Genomic DNA, 17,849 nt, shown 5'->3' on the forward strand with positions numbered 1-17,849 from the left:
GGGAGGGTATGTGATTTGGTGAGTGCTGTGAAGTGTGTAAACCTGGTGATTCACAGACCTGTACCCATGGGGATAAAAATATATGTTTATCAAAAATAAAAAATTAAAAAAAAAAATTTTGGAATTTAGCAGACCCGAGAGAACCTTCGAAGTAACCAGTTTACCCAGACCCAAGGAAGCTAAATCCTAAGCCATCTGTGCTTGATTTATATCCTGGAATCCCCCAGAGTCTCAAGAGGGGGCACCAGCAGATATGAGAGTGGAGTGAGTTTCAAGTAAGGAGGTTACTTGAAGATCCTGTTGATGAAGCGATTTGATCTCCACGTTTTTCCCTCCATCCAAGGTACCAGGCACTGCCTCTTTCCTGCCAAGAGAAGAGGGAGGGTTGTTCTCCAGAGAGTGAAACAGAGGCTGTGGCCTGGACTCAGTGTGAAGTAGAGGATGGGGTGAGTGCTCACAGGCTCCCATCTCCCTTCACTTGGACAGCTTGATATTCCAAGGAGATCAGAAGAGTCTTATCTGGGGAGTCTGTGTAGCCCAGGAGGAAAGTCCCACAGATGGTGATAAATAAACATCTGGAAAGATGCTCAACCACATTTAGGGAAATGCATGTTAAAGTATCAATAAGAAAATATTTTTTATCCATCATACTGGCCAAAACTCAAGAATTACAACATCCAGTGCTAGGGTAAATACAGGAAGAAAATAGGTACTTTCAAAAGTTGTAAATGGGAATGTAAATTATTATAATAATTTCTTTTTTTCCCCATATATTTGAGAGAGAGAGAGGGAGAAAGTGTGTGTGTGTGTGTGCACATGTGTGAGCCTGGAAGTAAGGGCAGAGGGAGAGGGGGAGAGAGACTCTTAATCAGGCTCCATGCCCAATGCAGAGCTTATTGTGGGGCTTGATCTCATGATCCTGAAATCATGACCTGAGCCGGTATCGAGTCTAATGCTTAACTGACTGAGCCACCCAGGTGTCCTTATTTTGAAAAATTCTTACAGTATTTAAACCATTACAGTAAATTACAGTATTTGGAAGGAAGTAACCTTTAAATATCTCTTAACCTGTAAATGCTTATATCCTTTGACTCAGCAATTGAAATTTTGGGAATCTGTCCTGTAGAAAAAATAGAATTAGAATATACTGGATATGCATACAGACATTTTTGCTCAACATTTTGTGTACTTGCAAAAAAACAGAGGAAAACCTGACTAGTCATAAGTGGAATAACTAAATAAAATTGAAATGCATCCATACTATAGAATGTTATTCATTTGTTAAAGGTGTTGCCACTATCTATAAACATGGATGTATCATTGATTAGGAAAGCAAGTGGTAAAATAGCATGTCTGCTTTAATCCATTCCTATAAGATATATAATAGAAACCATGTGTATGTTATGTTCATATGTATGAATAGTTACATGATCATGAAGAAAGGTGTGGAAGCATCAACCAGACTGTTACCAGTTGTCACTTTAGGGAGGTGGGTTAGAGAACGAGATCATGGATTTCTTCCGCTTTCTATAGACATATAATACTTTTGTCATTATTGAAAAATTAACAATGGATCAAGTAAAAATTTATCAAAGTCAGGCATTTTCTAGGAAACAGGTAATATTTAATCAGTAAGAACTTGAAGTCTTTTTTTTTTTTTAAGATTTTTAAAATTTATTTGACAGACATCACAAGTAGGCAGAGGCAGGCAGAGAGAGAGAGAGAGGAGGAAGCAGGCCCCCTGCTGAGCAGAGAGCCCGATGCAGGGCTCGATCCCAGGACCCTGAGATCATGACCTGAGCCGAAGGCAGCGGCTTTAACCCACTGAGCCACCCAGGTGCCCCCGAACTTGAAGTCTTAAGTGATGAAGAAGTAGATATATTTTCCAGTGGATCACAACAGCATTTGTTTTTATTCTTTGTGATCAGGGTTTGTAGTGTGTTATCTTATATTTTAATTTGAGGGCTACCCATTCTATGCTGTTAAGGTTCTGTTGTTATACTTCTAAAATACATTTGCTTTTGACAGGACTGTCTTCATCAGTGGAATACAATATAATGGAGTTGGAACGAGAACTTGAAAATGTGAAGACTCTTAAGACAAAATTAGGTATTGTACATTTTTGTTCTTGACTCATGTACTGGTCTTGGATTCTTTCCAAAGACTTTCCTGTAGTCTGAAATATTCAAAAAAAATGATGAAATCTTTAGTGTATGTTATACGCTTCCGATCTGTGCAAAGCTATTGATACAGACTGTTTCTTAGTTTGGGGAGAAGGTGAATTTCCTGTTTGTCGGTGTCTCATACATGCGTAAATGACTTTTCCGATGCCGGTGTTCAGAGATGTCCGTCTGTTGTCTCTTCACTTGCATTATTTCTGACAAATAATCTTCTGTCATCCTCATCTTTTGAATCTTTTTCCTCTCTCTGCTTTTAAGGTGTCCTCTTTGTCATTGACTGAACAGTTTGATAAACATGTGCTTTAGAATAGTTTCCTTTATGCTTCTGATTCATTGGGTTCATTGAGGCTCTTGGATCTGGGAATTTATAGTTTTCATCTAATATGGAGCATTTTTGGCCACTGTTTTTCCAAATGTTTTTTTCTTTTCTTCTCTGTGCCCCCATTTCAGGGACTCCAGCTGCATGTACACTGCTCCCCCCCCCACGAAGTTGCCCCCCAAACTCATGGATTTTCCTTTATTTTTCAGATTTTTTTTTCTGTGTGTTTCATTTTGGATAGTTCCTATTACTATATGTTCATGTTCACTACTCTTTTCTGTTGAGTATCTAATCTGCATTTAATCCTATCTATTGTATTCTTCTCAAATCTTGCATTTTTAAAAAAATTGTTTTTAAATAGGCTCCATGCCCAGTGTGGAGCCCAGTGCAGGGCCTGAGCACACGATCCTGAGATCAAGACCTGAGATGAGATAGAATTAGATGCTCACCCGACTGAACCCAGGCATTCTCAGATACTGTAGTTTTTATATGTAGAAGTTCTGTTTAGAACTTAGTCTGTGTCCTCCACTTTTTAAAAAATATGGAATACATTATATAGTAGCACTTACAGTGTTTTTATCTGCTAATTCTAACTTCTGTGTTCTTGATAGATTTTGATTGATTGGCTTTTCTTCTCATCATTGGTTGTATTTTTGTGGTTTTATGCATGGCAATTTTTGATTGGATAGTGGACACTGAGAATCTTATTGCTGGTTGCTGATATTTTTGTATTCCCATAAGTGTGGAACTTTATTCTGGGATGCAGTTAAGTTACTTGGAAGTAGTTTGATATTCTTGGGTTTTGCTCTGAAGGCTTGTCAGGCATGGCTAGAGCAGCATTTCCTCTGGGGTCAGTCATTCCACACTAAGGCAGCTGTGCTCCTGATCGATGAGGTCTCGTTCCTGTCTTGGGGGAACAGGCCCTATTCTTGGCCCTTTATAATAGTTGGTTACTTCTGCTCCATCTAACCTTGTTGGGAGGTTCTTTCTTCAGCTGAGGGTTGTTTGTTCATGTACCTGAGCTGATCTTTACCCAACTGAAGACTCAAGATAACTCTCTGAAGATCTGGGGCAGTCTGGGATTTTTGTCGGTGGTACTTTGCTCTGTACAGTCCAGCTAACTAGGTTTCTCCACACTCCTGTTTTAAGTCTTCAGCTCAACAAATAAGTAAGGCTTTGCTTGGGTTCCTGTGCCCTCTACTGTGGCCCGTAAACTGTCGAGAGACAGTAAGCAGGGGCAAACCCATGGCTTGCCTTGTATGCTTCCCACCTCTCAGAGAGCATTGTCGTTCTGTGACCGCATTCCAGGGTCGAAACTGTTTCATATGCATGTGTTTTTTGTTTCCTGATTGCTTTAGCCTGGATAGAAAATTGGTCCCTATGATTACTCTGTCTTCAGAAATTGTTTTGTTGGGACGCCTGGGTGGCTCAGTTGGTTAAGCGGCTGCCTTCGGCTCAGGTCATGATCCCAGCGTCCTGGGATCAAGTCCCACATCGGGCTCCTTGCTTGGCAGGGAGCCTGCTTCTCCCTCTGCCTCTGCCTGCCACTCTGTCTGCCTGTGCTTGCTCTCGCTTCTCTCTCTATGACAAATAAATAAAAAATTAAAAAATCTTAAAAAAAAAAAAAGAAATTGTTTTGTTGTTGAAAATTTATTCATTTTCATTTTTCTTTTTTCATTGAAGTGTCATTACCATGTGCTGTTATGTTAGTTTCAGGTATACAATATAGTGATTCAGTAATTCTGTGTATTACTCAGTGCTCATCGTGATATTTAACCCATCTTCCACCCACTTCCCCTCTGCCAGTCTCCAGTTTGTTCTCCGTATTTAAGCGTCTGTTTTTTTGGTCTTTCTTTCTTTTTTACTTTGTTTTGTTTTTTAAATTCCACATCTGAGTGAAATTAGATGGTATTTGTCTTTCTCTGACGAACATACCTTACTTAGTATGTACACTCTAGCTCTATCCATGTTGTTGCACATGGCAAGATTTCATTCTTTTTTTGTGGCTGAGTAATATTCCTGTGTGTGTATGTGGGAATGTATACGTATCATGTCTTTATCCATTCATCTATGGATGAACACTTGGGTTGTTTCCATGTCTTGGCTGCAAAAAACAATAAAAATTGTTTTTCTTGTTTGTTTGTTTTCTTTGGGTACCCAGTATTGGAAGTACTGGGTTGTTTGGTAATTCTAGGTTTAATTTTTTGAGGAACCTCCATAGTGTTTTCTACGGTGGCTTCCCTGGGTTGTATTCCCACTGACAGTGCATGAAGGTTCCTTTTTCTCTACGTCTTTGCCAACACTTGTTATTTCTTGTGCTATTTGATTTTAGTTATTCTGACAGGTATAAGGTGATATCTTACTGTGGCTTTATTTGCATTTTCTTGATGATGATTGATGTTGAGCATCTTTTCCTGTGTTTATTGGACATCTGGATGTCTTCTTTGGAAAAATGTCTATTCAAGTCCTCTTTTCATTTTTTAATTTGGTGCTGGGTTGTGTAAATTCTTGTATATTTTGGATATTAACTCTTTAGTGGATATCATTTGCAAATACCTTCTCCCATTCTATAGGTTGCTCTCATTTTCATTTTTGTAAACAACATCATATTGCCTAAAATTACTTTATTCATTCTACTGTTGATGGATATTTGATGTGTTTATCTTTTGTTATGAATAATATTGGTATAAACATTGTTCTCCATATCTCTGGTACATATTTTTTTTTAGGATATGTATCTGGAAGTGGAATTATAGGCTCATTGAGTATGTGGACATACAACTTTTTAAAAAAATAATGCCGAATCACTTTCCCAGATAGTGGTATTATTTTGCATTTGTTTTAAGCATGAGTAAGACATGTCGCTCCACATCTTTGTCAACAGTTGACAGTGTTGGACTCTACATTTTTATCAATTTAGTGGTTGTGAAGTCGTTTTCACTGGTGTTTTAATTTATATGTCCCTGATTTGTGTTTTCAGTGTTCATTTAGCTTCTGCCTGAAGAACATCTGTTAGCATTTCATTAGTGCTAGTTTGTTGGCAATGAATTCTCTCAGTTTTTGTTTCCTGAAAACATTTTTACTTGCCTTCTGATCGGTAGGACATTTTTAACAGAATTTAGAATTCTTATTTGGTAGTTTTCAACATTGAAAAGATGTCTTATTAGTGTCTTCTGGTTTCTGGTTAAAAAAGTTGTATTGTTGCCCTTTTGAAAGCTCTAAGATTTTCTTTTTGTCTTTGTTTAGTAGTTCTAGCCTGATGTGCTCAGGTTTAGTTTTCTTTGTGTTTATTCTTCTGAGATCTGTGCTACTTCGTCAGCATGTAGCCTAATGTCTTTTATCTATTTGGGGACTTGTTGGCCATTGTCTCATCAAATACTGCTTCTGCTGTTCCTTTTCTTTAAGTTCCTTCAACCCTAGCTGCATATGCGCTAGACCTTTTCACTCCTGTATTATTTTCTGAGTTTCCCCTCCTTTACCACATTCTTTGATCTGTAATTTTTTCTATTGATGTGTCTTCCATTTCACGGTCTTTTCAGCTGTGTCATAACTGTTGCTAAATTATCTCCTGAAGTCTTAATTTTAGTTACAGTATTTTTTGGTTCTAGAATTTTCATTCATTTATTTTCCTCGATTCAAATTATGACATTTGCCATTTTGTCACTTATCTTATTGAACATATTAATCAGTTATTTTAAAGCTTCTTTCTGGTAAGTTCAAATATCTGGATAAACTGAAAGTCTGTTTCTATTATCTTTTTTCTTTGTCTTGTCTCCAGGAAACGTTTGATTGTCAGGCATTTCTTATACAAAATAAAAACTCTGGATAATGTTTTCTTCTTGAGAGGGTTTACTTTTCCTTGTGCTAGGCAGTTAGTTAGAGTAGGGACAGATCCTTTCACCTGTTTGGGCTGGTGATTGTTCCAGAGTGGGGTTTGGTCTTCACGAGGGCCGGTCGATTTGCAGTTTGGCCTTGCTCCTAGTGTAAAGCGTTCCTCAGTGAGAGCTTGGGTGTTTTGTTGTTGGCTGTGATACCATCTTATTCATGAGCCCTGCACGTTAGTTTTTATCTCAAGAAACGTGAGCCTGACCGAAGCTTTGCTCCTTCTCTTTGCTGTACCTTCCTGTCACTCGCTCAGCCTGCTGGCCACTGGTGCCTTGAAGGGCAGGAGGCTGAATGTTAGGCTTCCTTCTTTCTCCTTTCCTTTTCTCGGTGATTATAGCCTCTCGAATTTTGGCTTCCTTGGTAGCCCCACACACGAATTTTTATTTTCCTGATGCTGTTGAGTTTGCTGAAAGCATTGCTTTAGCATCATTTCCTTTTCCTCACTGATATTTGCTGTATTTCTCAGCTTCACGAGGCCATGTCTTTTTATACGTTGGAGAACTGTTGAGGGAAAGAGAGTGCAAATGTGAGGGCTCACCTCAATCCGTTTCTCCGGAGCGTTGACCTCACAGCTTTGTTGTGGTAATTCTGTGACTCCTTCATGCAGACTTTTTTCTTAGTTAAGTTTGTTTTTACCAGTTGTTCATAGCATGAGGATTGGTGCGATATCACGTAGATCACTGTAGCCAGAAGTTTGCTTCCACCTTTAGGAAACTGGAGGTTTTTATCTTTGGATTAGAGGGGATTTTTACTCATGTTACTTTATTCACTCAAATTATATCAACATGTAAATCTACATCAAATACAAACATTTCTATATTTTCATAGCAAGCTGTGTATTAACAGTACATTTTGTTAGGAACTGGAAATGTCTTTACAGAGCTAAAATGTAAGCATTATGGGATGGAACTACTCAGTGTAGCAAAATGATTTTAAAACTCTGATTTTTATAGTTTATGGAGGAAAATAAAAAATAATTTATGTTTGTGGAAAAAATTATATAAAAATAATACATACTAATTATAACAGTAAGGAATGAAAACGTGGTTCTGAAGAGAATTCTTTGTTGTATTTTGTTTTTTTTCCTAATAGAGAGGCGAAAAAAAGCTTCAGCATGGGAAAGAAATTTGGTGTATCCTGCTGTTATGATTCTCCTTCTAATTGAGACAGTAAGAATTTATTTGCCTAGTTAAATAAAGCAAATTATTTTTTATTTACTTTGGTATTTGAATATGGTAACTCCCTCAGCTAAATGGTTTCAAGTAAACTGGCTTTCTGTCAACAGGGTTAAAATCCATCCATATTTGTATTTGGAAAAACTCAGAAAAGCAAAAATGGAAATTAATGGCATTTTTTTTAAGTCCTCAAGATTAACTATTTCCTCATGGAAACAGGACATTTATTCTTTTGTGCCATTTAGAATTAGGAGATGAGGTATTGCAGATATCTTGCTTCAGACTCTGATGGGATGTGAAAATTATATTCTTAATTAGTTCTGATAACTATTAACTATTTTTTAAATCTGTGGAGTTGTGGGTTTCCAGTTGGTGGAATCATTCAGTAACTGAATCTATATTATTAGCTTTAGTCACAAGCTTTGAAATTGTAATAATTTGCAGAAGCTTTTGGAGTGTATACTGGAGTTTTTGCAGATAGTTTAATTACTTCCAGTTTGTGCGTAGAATTTTGGTCTTCTCTGTTCTGAAGCATATATTTGGTCTATAACTTAGATTTTAATACATGTGTACTCACAAAATATCTGTGAAATTCAGAACTGATGATCATTTTTTATGTTGTAGTCCATCTCGGTCCTCTTGGTGGCTTGTAATATTCTTTGCCTGTTGGTTGATGAAACAGCCATGCCAAAGGGAACAAGGGTAAACTGCTTTACATGTCTTTCTTTTGCAAAAGTGTTCTGTATATATACCCTGAGTGTTTCAAATAAGTAATTTAAAACATCACCTTTCTGTACCTATGTTTCAGGTTGTATGAATTTCTTTATGTAAAGAGCCTTCGTAAACAGTGTTCGTGACCTATGACTTGTTTCTAATTTCTTACTTTCAGTTGTCTAGCCCTTTTATCGGATATCATTTTCCTTTTAGACTTTGTATCACAGTTTACTTTTATTTTGCTGTAGTTCATACTTGGAATTCTTTATGAAAATTTATACTCTGTGAAATAGTGATGTGGAAGGAGTTTATTGGATGGAGTCATAGGGTTTGCTGAAGATCCTGATATGTGGCTGGTAGGCACTTAGGTTTCAAGAGAGTCACACATTTTATGAAACTGAGTCAAATGTTTAGTTACTAGAGGAGAGTCAGCTATATATCTTTTCATGAATTAACTTTGTTTTCTCTCTTGTTTAGAAGTTGATGATTCTATTAAATTCTATCTTTTAGCCTGTTTAAATATATTCTCCATATAGAAGGTAGTTATCACTAAAGATGCATATTTAGCATACTTCTAGGACTCTGTAGACTTTTGATTACTTAAAGTAGCATTTACATTCTAATGTTTTCATATATTTTTCTAAGTCAGTAGCTTTCTTATTCTCCATAGAAAGGACTTCAAAACTCTTCCAGACTTGTAGTGCCACTTCTCTCTCTGAACCAGAGGATGTATCCCTTTCCTCTCGTAGGAACAAGCCAACATCAACCTAAATTTCTTCCCTTCAGTCCACGATGGAGATGCCCTCCTCTTTCAATTTCAGGCATTTTCTCCATTTAGATCCTGCCCTCCTCTAACTTTTGCTGGACCTTATGCCTTCTGTTACTGCCCACTGTCTTGCCTGCCACCAAGCTTTCCAGGTGCCTCATTCCACAAGCAAACAACACTGAAGGGTACTTCATCTGCAACCTGGTCTTTATCTTTTGTTTAGACCCAAATTCATTGATAGAACAAGAAGTTATCTACTGTGTTGGCTTCTGTTCACTTTGTGACCCTCTGTTATACATTGCACGCTGCGTAAGTCCCATGCCGCCATGGTACGTTTTTGTACCATCTCCTTAGTGTATCATAGAGAGGGAGTTCTACCTTGTACGACCCATGCATGATTCTGTAAATAAATCAGATCATCCTAATCCTGCCTGGAGGACTTCTCTTGACACAGGGAATATATCCAAAATGTTTTTCACCCAGCCAGTAAGCCATTAGCATTATTTGTTTCTTTGTCAAAAGATTAACAAAAAGTTGATAGGTCTTTGATTTGTATATATATATATGAAATTTCCATGAGTATTCTTAACTTCTTTAGTCCAAAATTAGAATGTGTATATGATATGCATGATATTACTTATTGGTTCATTTTTTTATTAACCTGGCTTTACATTCTAATTTTCCTGGTATTTTTGTTTGCTACAATTAGAGCTGATAGTAGAACAGTAGTTCATATTTGAATACTGCCTTTAATTGGTAAGCTGTGAAAATATTCTTCCTACTTTAATAAATTATTTTTTTGCCTGTTTGGTCTCATTAATAAATACTAATTTTTATGCTTGTTTTTTTAAGTTCTAGATAAAGATAGGTTTCCACAATAGGTGTAATGTTTTGGAAAACTGTGTAGTGTTACATTTAAAAAATCTGTGTTAACTAAGTTATATCTTTTAAAAATGTCCAAATTCCCAAGGAAGATTTGGGGAAACAAAATTTTCAACTGTAGAAATAGGATATGCACATTCAGTCTTTCTATGCTTAGCCTACTTTGATAGATTTTAATTGTATAATTTTTATATGTTGTCATAGGGTTTATTTAAATAACTATATCTTCGATTCCTGTGGTACTGTTTTAAAAAAATTTCTTCCAATAATATTCAGGGCTCTTAACAATAAGCATAATATCATTTTTATGAGTAAATTATATTTTAGATAAATCAGAGATGTTTTGAACTTGTTGAAATTATTAACACATGGTTGCATTAGTTGATGAATGCAGTCTAGTGTCATGTTTTATTCTTAGAAAATCTAGATGCTATTTTAGGGTATTAAACAGTCCTAATTCCTGTATTTAAGAAATAGTTTTAGGGAAAGCAAATGTTTAGTGTCATTGAATTCTGAAAAGTGGCTTTTTCTCCCCCCAGGGTCCTGGAATAGGAAATGCTTCTCTTTCTGCTTTTGGTTTTGTGGGAGCTGCACTTGAAATCATTTTGATTTTGTATCCTTTCTTTAACTAAACATTGTTTAACAAATTTTCTGTTTAGTTTCTGGGACAGTGGTAATTTACTAAGACACTTGCCTAGAAGGGAAAAACAAGTCAGTCTTCCTCAAGCACGCCAAGTGGCTTTTTGTTTTGTTTTTCCTTTGGACCTCAAGAGTTTCTGGAGACTACTGAGAACTTAAGGAAACTTGCATTCTTTGGAGAGTTTTTTCCTTGATTCTCACAGCTATCTTATGGTATCCTCTGTTGTCGGTTTCTATAGCCTGCGATTTTTTGGAAATTTTATTCCCAAGAAGGATGACACAACTATGACAAAGGTAAGGCAAAGTCTTAGATGGCGGTGCCTCCCTTTTGCATTCCAAGGCAAATGAACTGTTTTATTTTTGTAATCGCCCTGAATGGTTCATTTGCCGAGATAGGTATTTGTTTGTAAATTGCATAAACACAAACTGAAAGATTTTGAAAATGCTGAATGAGTGGGAAAAGGATGTGCTGCTCTGTTTAATTTGGATGGCATCCATTCACTTGGAAATGCATAGAACTGCAGAGCTTGTTAACCAGCTACAGAAGGCTACTGAAAGGGCTCTTTCTCCGCCAAAGAAAACGTATTGCTAATGAGTAACTTTGATTGTGCAAACTGTACTTCAGGGAGCTTGTTTGAAATCTGAAGAACTTAGTTGCTACAAGTAGTAGAGACAAAGTATTTCAAATTTGAATAATTAAAGCAAGACGGAAGAGCTCTATTCAGAAACATTTTGTAGTCTGAGGCTAATTTGACTTCCTACAATGTGTCATTGGCTTTGGAATGACAAAGACTGTTACCTTATATAGTGACTACATCTTTTAAAAATATTCCCACAGCCTGACCATGAAGAATAACTAGTAAGAGCTGCTGGATTCTTTTCTTTTTATTATAGATCACATATTTTCAGCCTGTCTTAAAAAGGAAAAGTTATTTTATGTACTTTATTTACGTATCTATAGAATGCTCTGACTTGTTGAGATACTTAGCGTCTAGTGTCAGTGATCATCAGCATTAATCAGTATTTCAGCTCCTTTTATTTAATAGAAAAGAATAAGCGTCGGACACATTGGGAATGAATTATTAGAATTTAGGGGTTTTAGATTTCTAACATTTTGGTATTAAAATTTATAATAGTTGAATGTGTTAGAAGTAGATATTATATATATCTTGAGCAGTAGGCTGGCTTTAAAAATATAGTCAGAAGTATTAAATGTATTCATTCTATTTTACTTGACAGGCAAACCTTTTTAAAATTGGCAACTGCAACCAGTAATGTAAGATGCGTTGTCTGAGACGTGATTTCAGTGTCCTATAACTTGATAGTCATACCAAGTACTGTACCTGTCTTTTAGAACTTTACAGATGTAACTTTAAATATTTGTAGAAAACATTTCTTATTCTCTTTAAGTTCTATATTGAGTGGTATCATTAAGAAGTTAGCAGAGTACAGTGCAACAGTGCAAGGTGAGTAGGATGTGCAGTGAGTTCCCAGAATGTGAGTGGATTGACTGCATGCGTGATTCTGCTGTCTGACTGCCCAATATTCTTTGTGATCCCCACATAGATCATTGGGAATTGTGTGTCCATCTTGGTCTTGAGCTCTGCACTGCCTGTGATGTCAAGAACACTGGGTAGGTTTCCGGGAGAAATGTCCATACCTTGTTAATTGTATCTTTCTTAAACTTCTGCCTTAACTTGTAGATTCTGCACTTTTTCAAAAAGACCCTCCTTTGAAATGTAACATTTCCTTTCACACTATTTTATGTTTACTTCTGTACTTAGGTTATGTAAGAACCATACCAAAACAAGTACTTTTATCAAATAAAGACCATTAATTTTTTTAAATACTTAAAAATGTTCCTTCTTCAAACAGTGGGCAGTTTTTTCTACTGAGTAGTTAAGCTTTTTGAGTTCTCCAGTGAGAAAACTGTGATATTAAAAAAAAACAACACAATTGTTTAACGTCTAGAAAGTGTTAAACTAATTTGTCTTATATGAAATGTTTTTAAAAAACTTTTAATATGTGGTTTAAAAAATTGAAAATGTGTAAAACTTTAAGCTGCTTCGTGTCCATGAAATAGACTTGAAAACAGGGAGATCTTTGAGAGCACGAGCTGATTTCAAGGGCGTCCTTTAGCTTTTTACTTTTTTTCTTGCCTGTCATTTATATAGTTTTCTTAATTTTTTATAGGAAGGATCTTTTAAAAGTAATACATTTCTACGTTGTCATTAAAATAGTTGAACAAATCTTCACTTGGCCTTCTTCTCTTTTCTAAAGCATGTTGTGGTCTATGATCTCGCTTCTTGGCTAAATATTATTTCAGACAAAAGTTTCCGTTAGGCAGTTCTGTTTGGTTTTCTGGACTTAGGTTTCCACTTAAGAGTGTTCACAAATGATTAGAAGAATCCCATCATTCAACCTCGCCAACTTGCTCATAAGAAAAATTACTAGCCGCTGGGAGTTGCTTTTGTTTACCTCTTCTATTGCCTCCCTTGTTGATTCACGACTCCTGGGCGGCAGGGAGGCAGGATGCGAGAGGGAAATACAGGCTCTATGGTCATCTGTGCAACCCTTACTGAGAATTTCATGTTTTAGCAAGAAGTGAGATCTAAGTATTCAGTGGGAAGGGACCGCTGTTCCGTAGACGAATACACAGCTTATTTACTCCGTGGTCTCACCTCTTTTGTGTTTGCTTTACAGGACTTGTTATTGTTTTGACATCTGCTTATGGGGTGCTAATCTTGAAAATGCCAAAAGTATGCAGGACAGTAACTTCATTTGTAACTAAGTGATATCGTTCGTATTGTCACAGTCCAACGGTAATTCCTATGATATTACAGCCACCCCACCGTTTAGTCATTTCAAAAACTTACTTACTGTGATCTGCTACTTTAGATTAATTGTTAATAGTGATATATACTGAATTTATGGAAGAAACTTGCATGGAAGGTATACTTTTAATACAAAGAAAACAAATTAATGGCAAAATTTGCTTTTTGAAGATCAACAAATTAAATTCCTGAGTAGTTTGCCATAGAGATAACTAAAAAGAAGAAAAAGAAAGATGGGACAATTAGAATGCAGCTAACAAACGCCGGGACCCAGCTGTCCAAACAGGATTAATGGAGCGCATTAGGGTACAGTGAGTCATGTGGCGCTTTGCAAAATATCAACACGCACTGCATTACAGGTTATGCCCAGTGGCACTGAATAGATGAAAAGAAGTAAATACGTTAAACAGATTCATGGAGGCTTTTCACAGTATTAAAAAAGCAAATTTCTGGACTAAAAGAAGCAGCTTTATTTTAGTATTATGGGAAATGCAAACTAGAGAGTTACTTTGTAATTCCTCTATTAACCCTTTAGGACCGAGCCTTTGATTTTTAAGAAGATAAAATGTGGAGAATTGTCATGAATGTTATCCTGGTGTATAACAGGGTTTTGATTTACCAGCTGAAAAGCTCATAAGCCTAGAATAGAGGATGTGTTTCACAACCACATTCCAAGCTATGAAAGTTTTTACTCTTTCTCATTGCCTCTCCAAAGGAAAGCCTGACTCTTAGGTGCTCTCATCTGCCCCGGGAATTCCGCCAGCAGCACCCACCTCTGACAGTGAAACGAGAATTGAAATAGCAGGGAAAATCCAACATTACCTGTGTATGAGCAGCTCTTCTCTTGTTTCAGCAGTTTATCAGTGATAGTTTTTACTTTAATTGTAAATGGAAAATACATTAAATCCTGTGTAAAAGAATTTGATGATATTTTTGCTTGAAAAATGGAAGTGTTACATGAGTTTTTTGGGTTTGGGGTTTTTAGTTTGCGTATTTTAATTTGCTAGCTGGTGTCGTCGGTGCAGGGGAGGTGTCATGAAACTCTAGCTTTAGACTTCAGTGCCTGGCGTGATAGGACACATTCATTCAAGATTTCCTTTGATCAGTTTCTTATATTTGATTATGGAAGAATTTGTACTAACTGAAAAATTGCCACAGAGTAGATTTCATAAGCATATCACTTGACAAGGAAGAATTAAATTGTGAGGACGATTTTGACCATGTATTTTAAGCTCAATGTAATTAATATAAATGATGGTTTTATTGTCTATAGGAAACACAAAGAATCTAAGCTTAGCATTTCTTATTCAAACTCTTTAAAGCCCTTTAAAAATAATGCCATGTCAGTGCATATGAGCTTTGCTGCCTGTTTAGACTTTATAGTTCTGAAGAATCCAACATTTTGGAAGACTTAATGTGCAGTGAACAGTTCACTGTTTGCTTTGATGCTGACTAGAGGAAGTGACTGGTGAACATGGTGAAAATAGAACAGCACCAAGCCTAAAGACCTCCCTGTACATGCCCACACTTTTCTGCAGTAAAATATTTTAAAAGCAGCAATGAATTCTGTAAGAACAGATTTTGGAGGATTGCTGATATGCTCCAATTATGCCTAATCAAGAAACTACTGTGAGATGGACTTCATTTTGCATTCCCCTTCAGGTATCCCACCCGTGTGCAGTCTCCTTTAACAGGGAAGATTTCTCTCGAATGTAACCAACAGACTTTGCAATGATGTTACTAATTTCTTTTATAAAATTATCTTTATAGTTATTCTGTTAAACGGAAGTTCTTTCTGTAACTTGTAAGCTGTACAAGGCCCAAATGCAGATTTTTAATAGAAAATATACTTAGGATTTTTAAGACAAGAACACTTACTCCTTTGAATCCCTTTGAATTTATTTTTTAGTATTTTCATGTATTTCTCATCCGGGTCCCATTTAGCCCTTCATCTTGCAGGAGATAAAGTGGATTACTCCTTCATTCCTTAATGAAGGGAACCTGTTTAAAAACTGCTTCGTCCTGGGGAGGTCGTGATTTAGGGTTTCATAAATATACTATTAATCTTTACCCTGGGCTGCTTCTCTCCAGTTCTCAGTGTAAAATAAAAGTGAATGATGCTTAGAAATGACAAGTGCAAAATATTCCTAACTATGACTTTGATGTAAAAATAATTTTAAACTCCTTCCTGAAAATTTTTCAGCAAAAAATTTGTATATGATTTACTTACATTCAGTTATATTGCAGAGAGAGTGGCCCTAATTGACTTTTGGTTGAATACTATTGTTCTTATATCTGAACAATAAATTTGTCTCTCTAACTATGTGTATATCTAGTTATAGTTTTTAATAATAAAGAGAAAGTTACTCTGTGTGAGATGTCTAAAAAAGAGTTAAGAGATTAACTAATGCTTAGTCCCTAAATGCTCTTTATTCCCAATTACCTACTTGTTCTATTCTTACGATGCCACTCTTACTTCAGGGAACTTAGTCCTGTCTGAGGAAATGTCATATTGGGTGGCCAATCTTTCCTAAATAATTTAGCCATCATTCAGATACATCAAATATTTAAAATTTTAGTTTGTTATAAAATATTTTTATATGAAAATAATTCTAGTTAGGACAATTTAGCTAGAAGGAGGCTTAAGAGGTGGGGGCACCTGGGTGGCTCAGAGGGTTAAGCCTCTGCCTTCAGCTCAGGTTGTGATCTTAGGGTCCTGGGATGGAGCCCCGCGTTGGGCTCTCTCTGCTCAGCAGGGAGCCTGCTTCCCCATCTCTGTCTGCCTGCCTCTCTGCCGACTTGTGATCTCTCTGTCAAATCAATAAAAAAAAAAAATCTAAAAAAAAAAAAAGGAGGCTTAAGAGGTAATCCTTAAAATGTTACAGTTAAAAACTAGACAGTAAGCTATAATAAGGGTGTACTTTGTACTAAGAAAAAAGGCCTGTAGTCTGGCTGAGAATACTTCATAGCACACTTGCACACAGTCAGTTCTGAGACCGGTGAATATATTATCTCCTTCTTTGTAGGAGATTTTATTTTAAAATTAATTTTAATCAATTATATAAGTATAGACTTGAATAAATTCTCCTTATAAAGAATACTGAAAGTTAGAGATCAAGCCGCAGTTCCTTGTGACCACCAGTTTTACTCCCAGTCCCCTGTTCAGAGTGTCCAAGTCTTCGGATCGTCCTCCAGAGGTATGTGGACATACCTGGTGCCTCTGCAGGAAACGTGAAATCCTCATCTGGGGTCACCGGGATGCTGGCTTTGGCCATCGGTGTTGTTCCTCATGTTGCCTCCTGACCTCAGTGTGCTGTCCAGTAGGAGCTGACATCATTTCGTCTACCGGAATTCAGTCATCTGCAAAGGAATTTCAAACCCCAAACACTTAAATATCTCTTTCTCTTCAGGTCACCAGTGACCTTGTAATTGTCCAATCTTGTGGATTCTCTTTTTGTCTTAATTGCTCCATGGCATTTGCTGTTTGAAATTCTACTTCCTCTATCTTTTCTTTATTTCTGGTCCCCATTCCCCTGTTTCTTCCTTTTCCTTTGGCCATTTCTTAACTATCTCTTTTACTGCTCCTCAGGTTTACCCATACTTGGTCCCCAAACCCAGACCTGCAGCCCAGCACGCATCCCTGAGCCAAGAACAGATAATGCGAACTGTGCACCATGTGGGCACCGTCCCACACTGGTCGTTTCTTCGGTGGGACCCACGCTGCGTGTGTCTCTCTCTGTCCTTCTCACCTTCCTCCCCTCCCACTACCCCTCCCCTCCCTCTCTCTCTCCTCCGGGTTTCCTTGCAGTCCTTGGCCACTGTCTATCTAACAGGCCAAAGCAGAACCAGAGAGTTCTGTCAGATGCATCGACTTCTTCATGCTGGCGACTAACGGTGACTCTCCGCTTCCTCTTGTGGGGTTTCTCACATATGCTCCTTCCTCCTGTTCCCTTACAAAAAGGCGGAAAGCATCAGACTCCTGTAAACACCCAAACAGAGGGCTAAGTATATGATTTTATTTTTAGTACTTTACTGTTAGGGAATGTTCATGAAACCAATTCTTTTTTTTTCTTTCTTTTTTAAAGGTTTTATTTATTTATTTGACAGAGAGATCACAAGTGGCAGAGAGAGAGAGAGAGAGAGAGGAGGAAGCAGGCTCCCTGCAGAGCAGAGAGCCTGATGCGGGGCTCGATCTCAGGACTCTGGGATCATGACCTGAGCCAAGGACAGAGGCTTAACCCACTGAGCCACCCAGGCGCCCGAAACCGATTCTAAACAGGTGTTCTTTTCTTTGAGGGGACTAGAATAAGAAGTGAAACCAGAGCAAATGACCTGAAGTCGTACTTACTTTTCCAAATCAGGAGGTGTCATTGAGGGACATTTTGGGGCCTTGTCTCTGGACGTTTTCTTCAGGAAGGGAATAGACAGTTTCTGTCTAGTTTAGGGGATGCTTAC

At 37.2% G+C, this 17,849-nt stretch overlaps 1 protein-coding gene across 5 annotated transcripts in view; it reads left to right on the forward strand.

Annotated features, from left to right (window-relative positions):
* The window catches only part of LMBR1 (limb development membrane protein 1), a 160,503-nt gene that overhangs the window by 123,669 nt on the left and 18,985 nt on the right, over positions 1-17,849 (forward strand). For all 5 annotated transcript variants that reach the window (XM_059396008.1, XM_059396009.1, XM_059396012.1 and 2 more), the window contains 6 exons: positions 2,029-2,109; positions 7,477-7,553; positions 8,184-8,261; positions 10,461-10,534; positions 10,764-10,854; positions 12,127-12,193. In XM_059396008.1, the coding sequence (XP_059251991.1) occupies positions 2,029-2,109; positions 7,477-7,553; positions 8,184-8,261; positions 10,461-10,534; positions 10,764-10,854; positions 12,127-12,193 (468 nt within the window). The remainder of the gene's footprint in view (positions 1-2,028; positions 2,110-7,476; positions 7,554-8,183; positions 8,262-10,460; positions 10,535-10,763; positions 10,855-12,126; positions 12,194-17,849) is intronic.

This window comes from Mustela nigripes, chromosome 4, assembly GCF_022355385.1.
Source record: "Mustela nigripes isolate SB6536 chromosome 4, MUSNIG.SB6536, whole genome shotgun sequence".
Lineage (NCBI taxonomy): Eukaryota > Metazoa > Chordata > Mammalia > Carnivora > Mustelidae > Mustela > Mustela nigripes.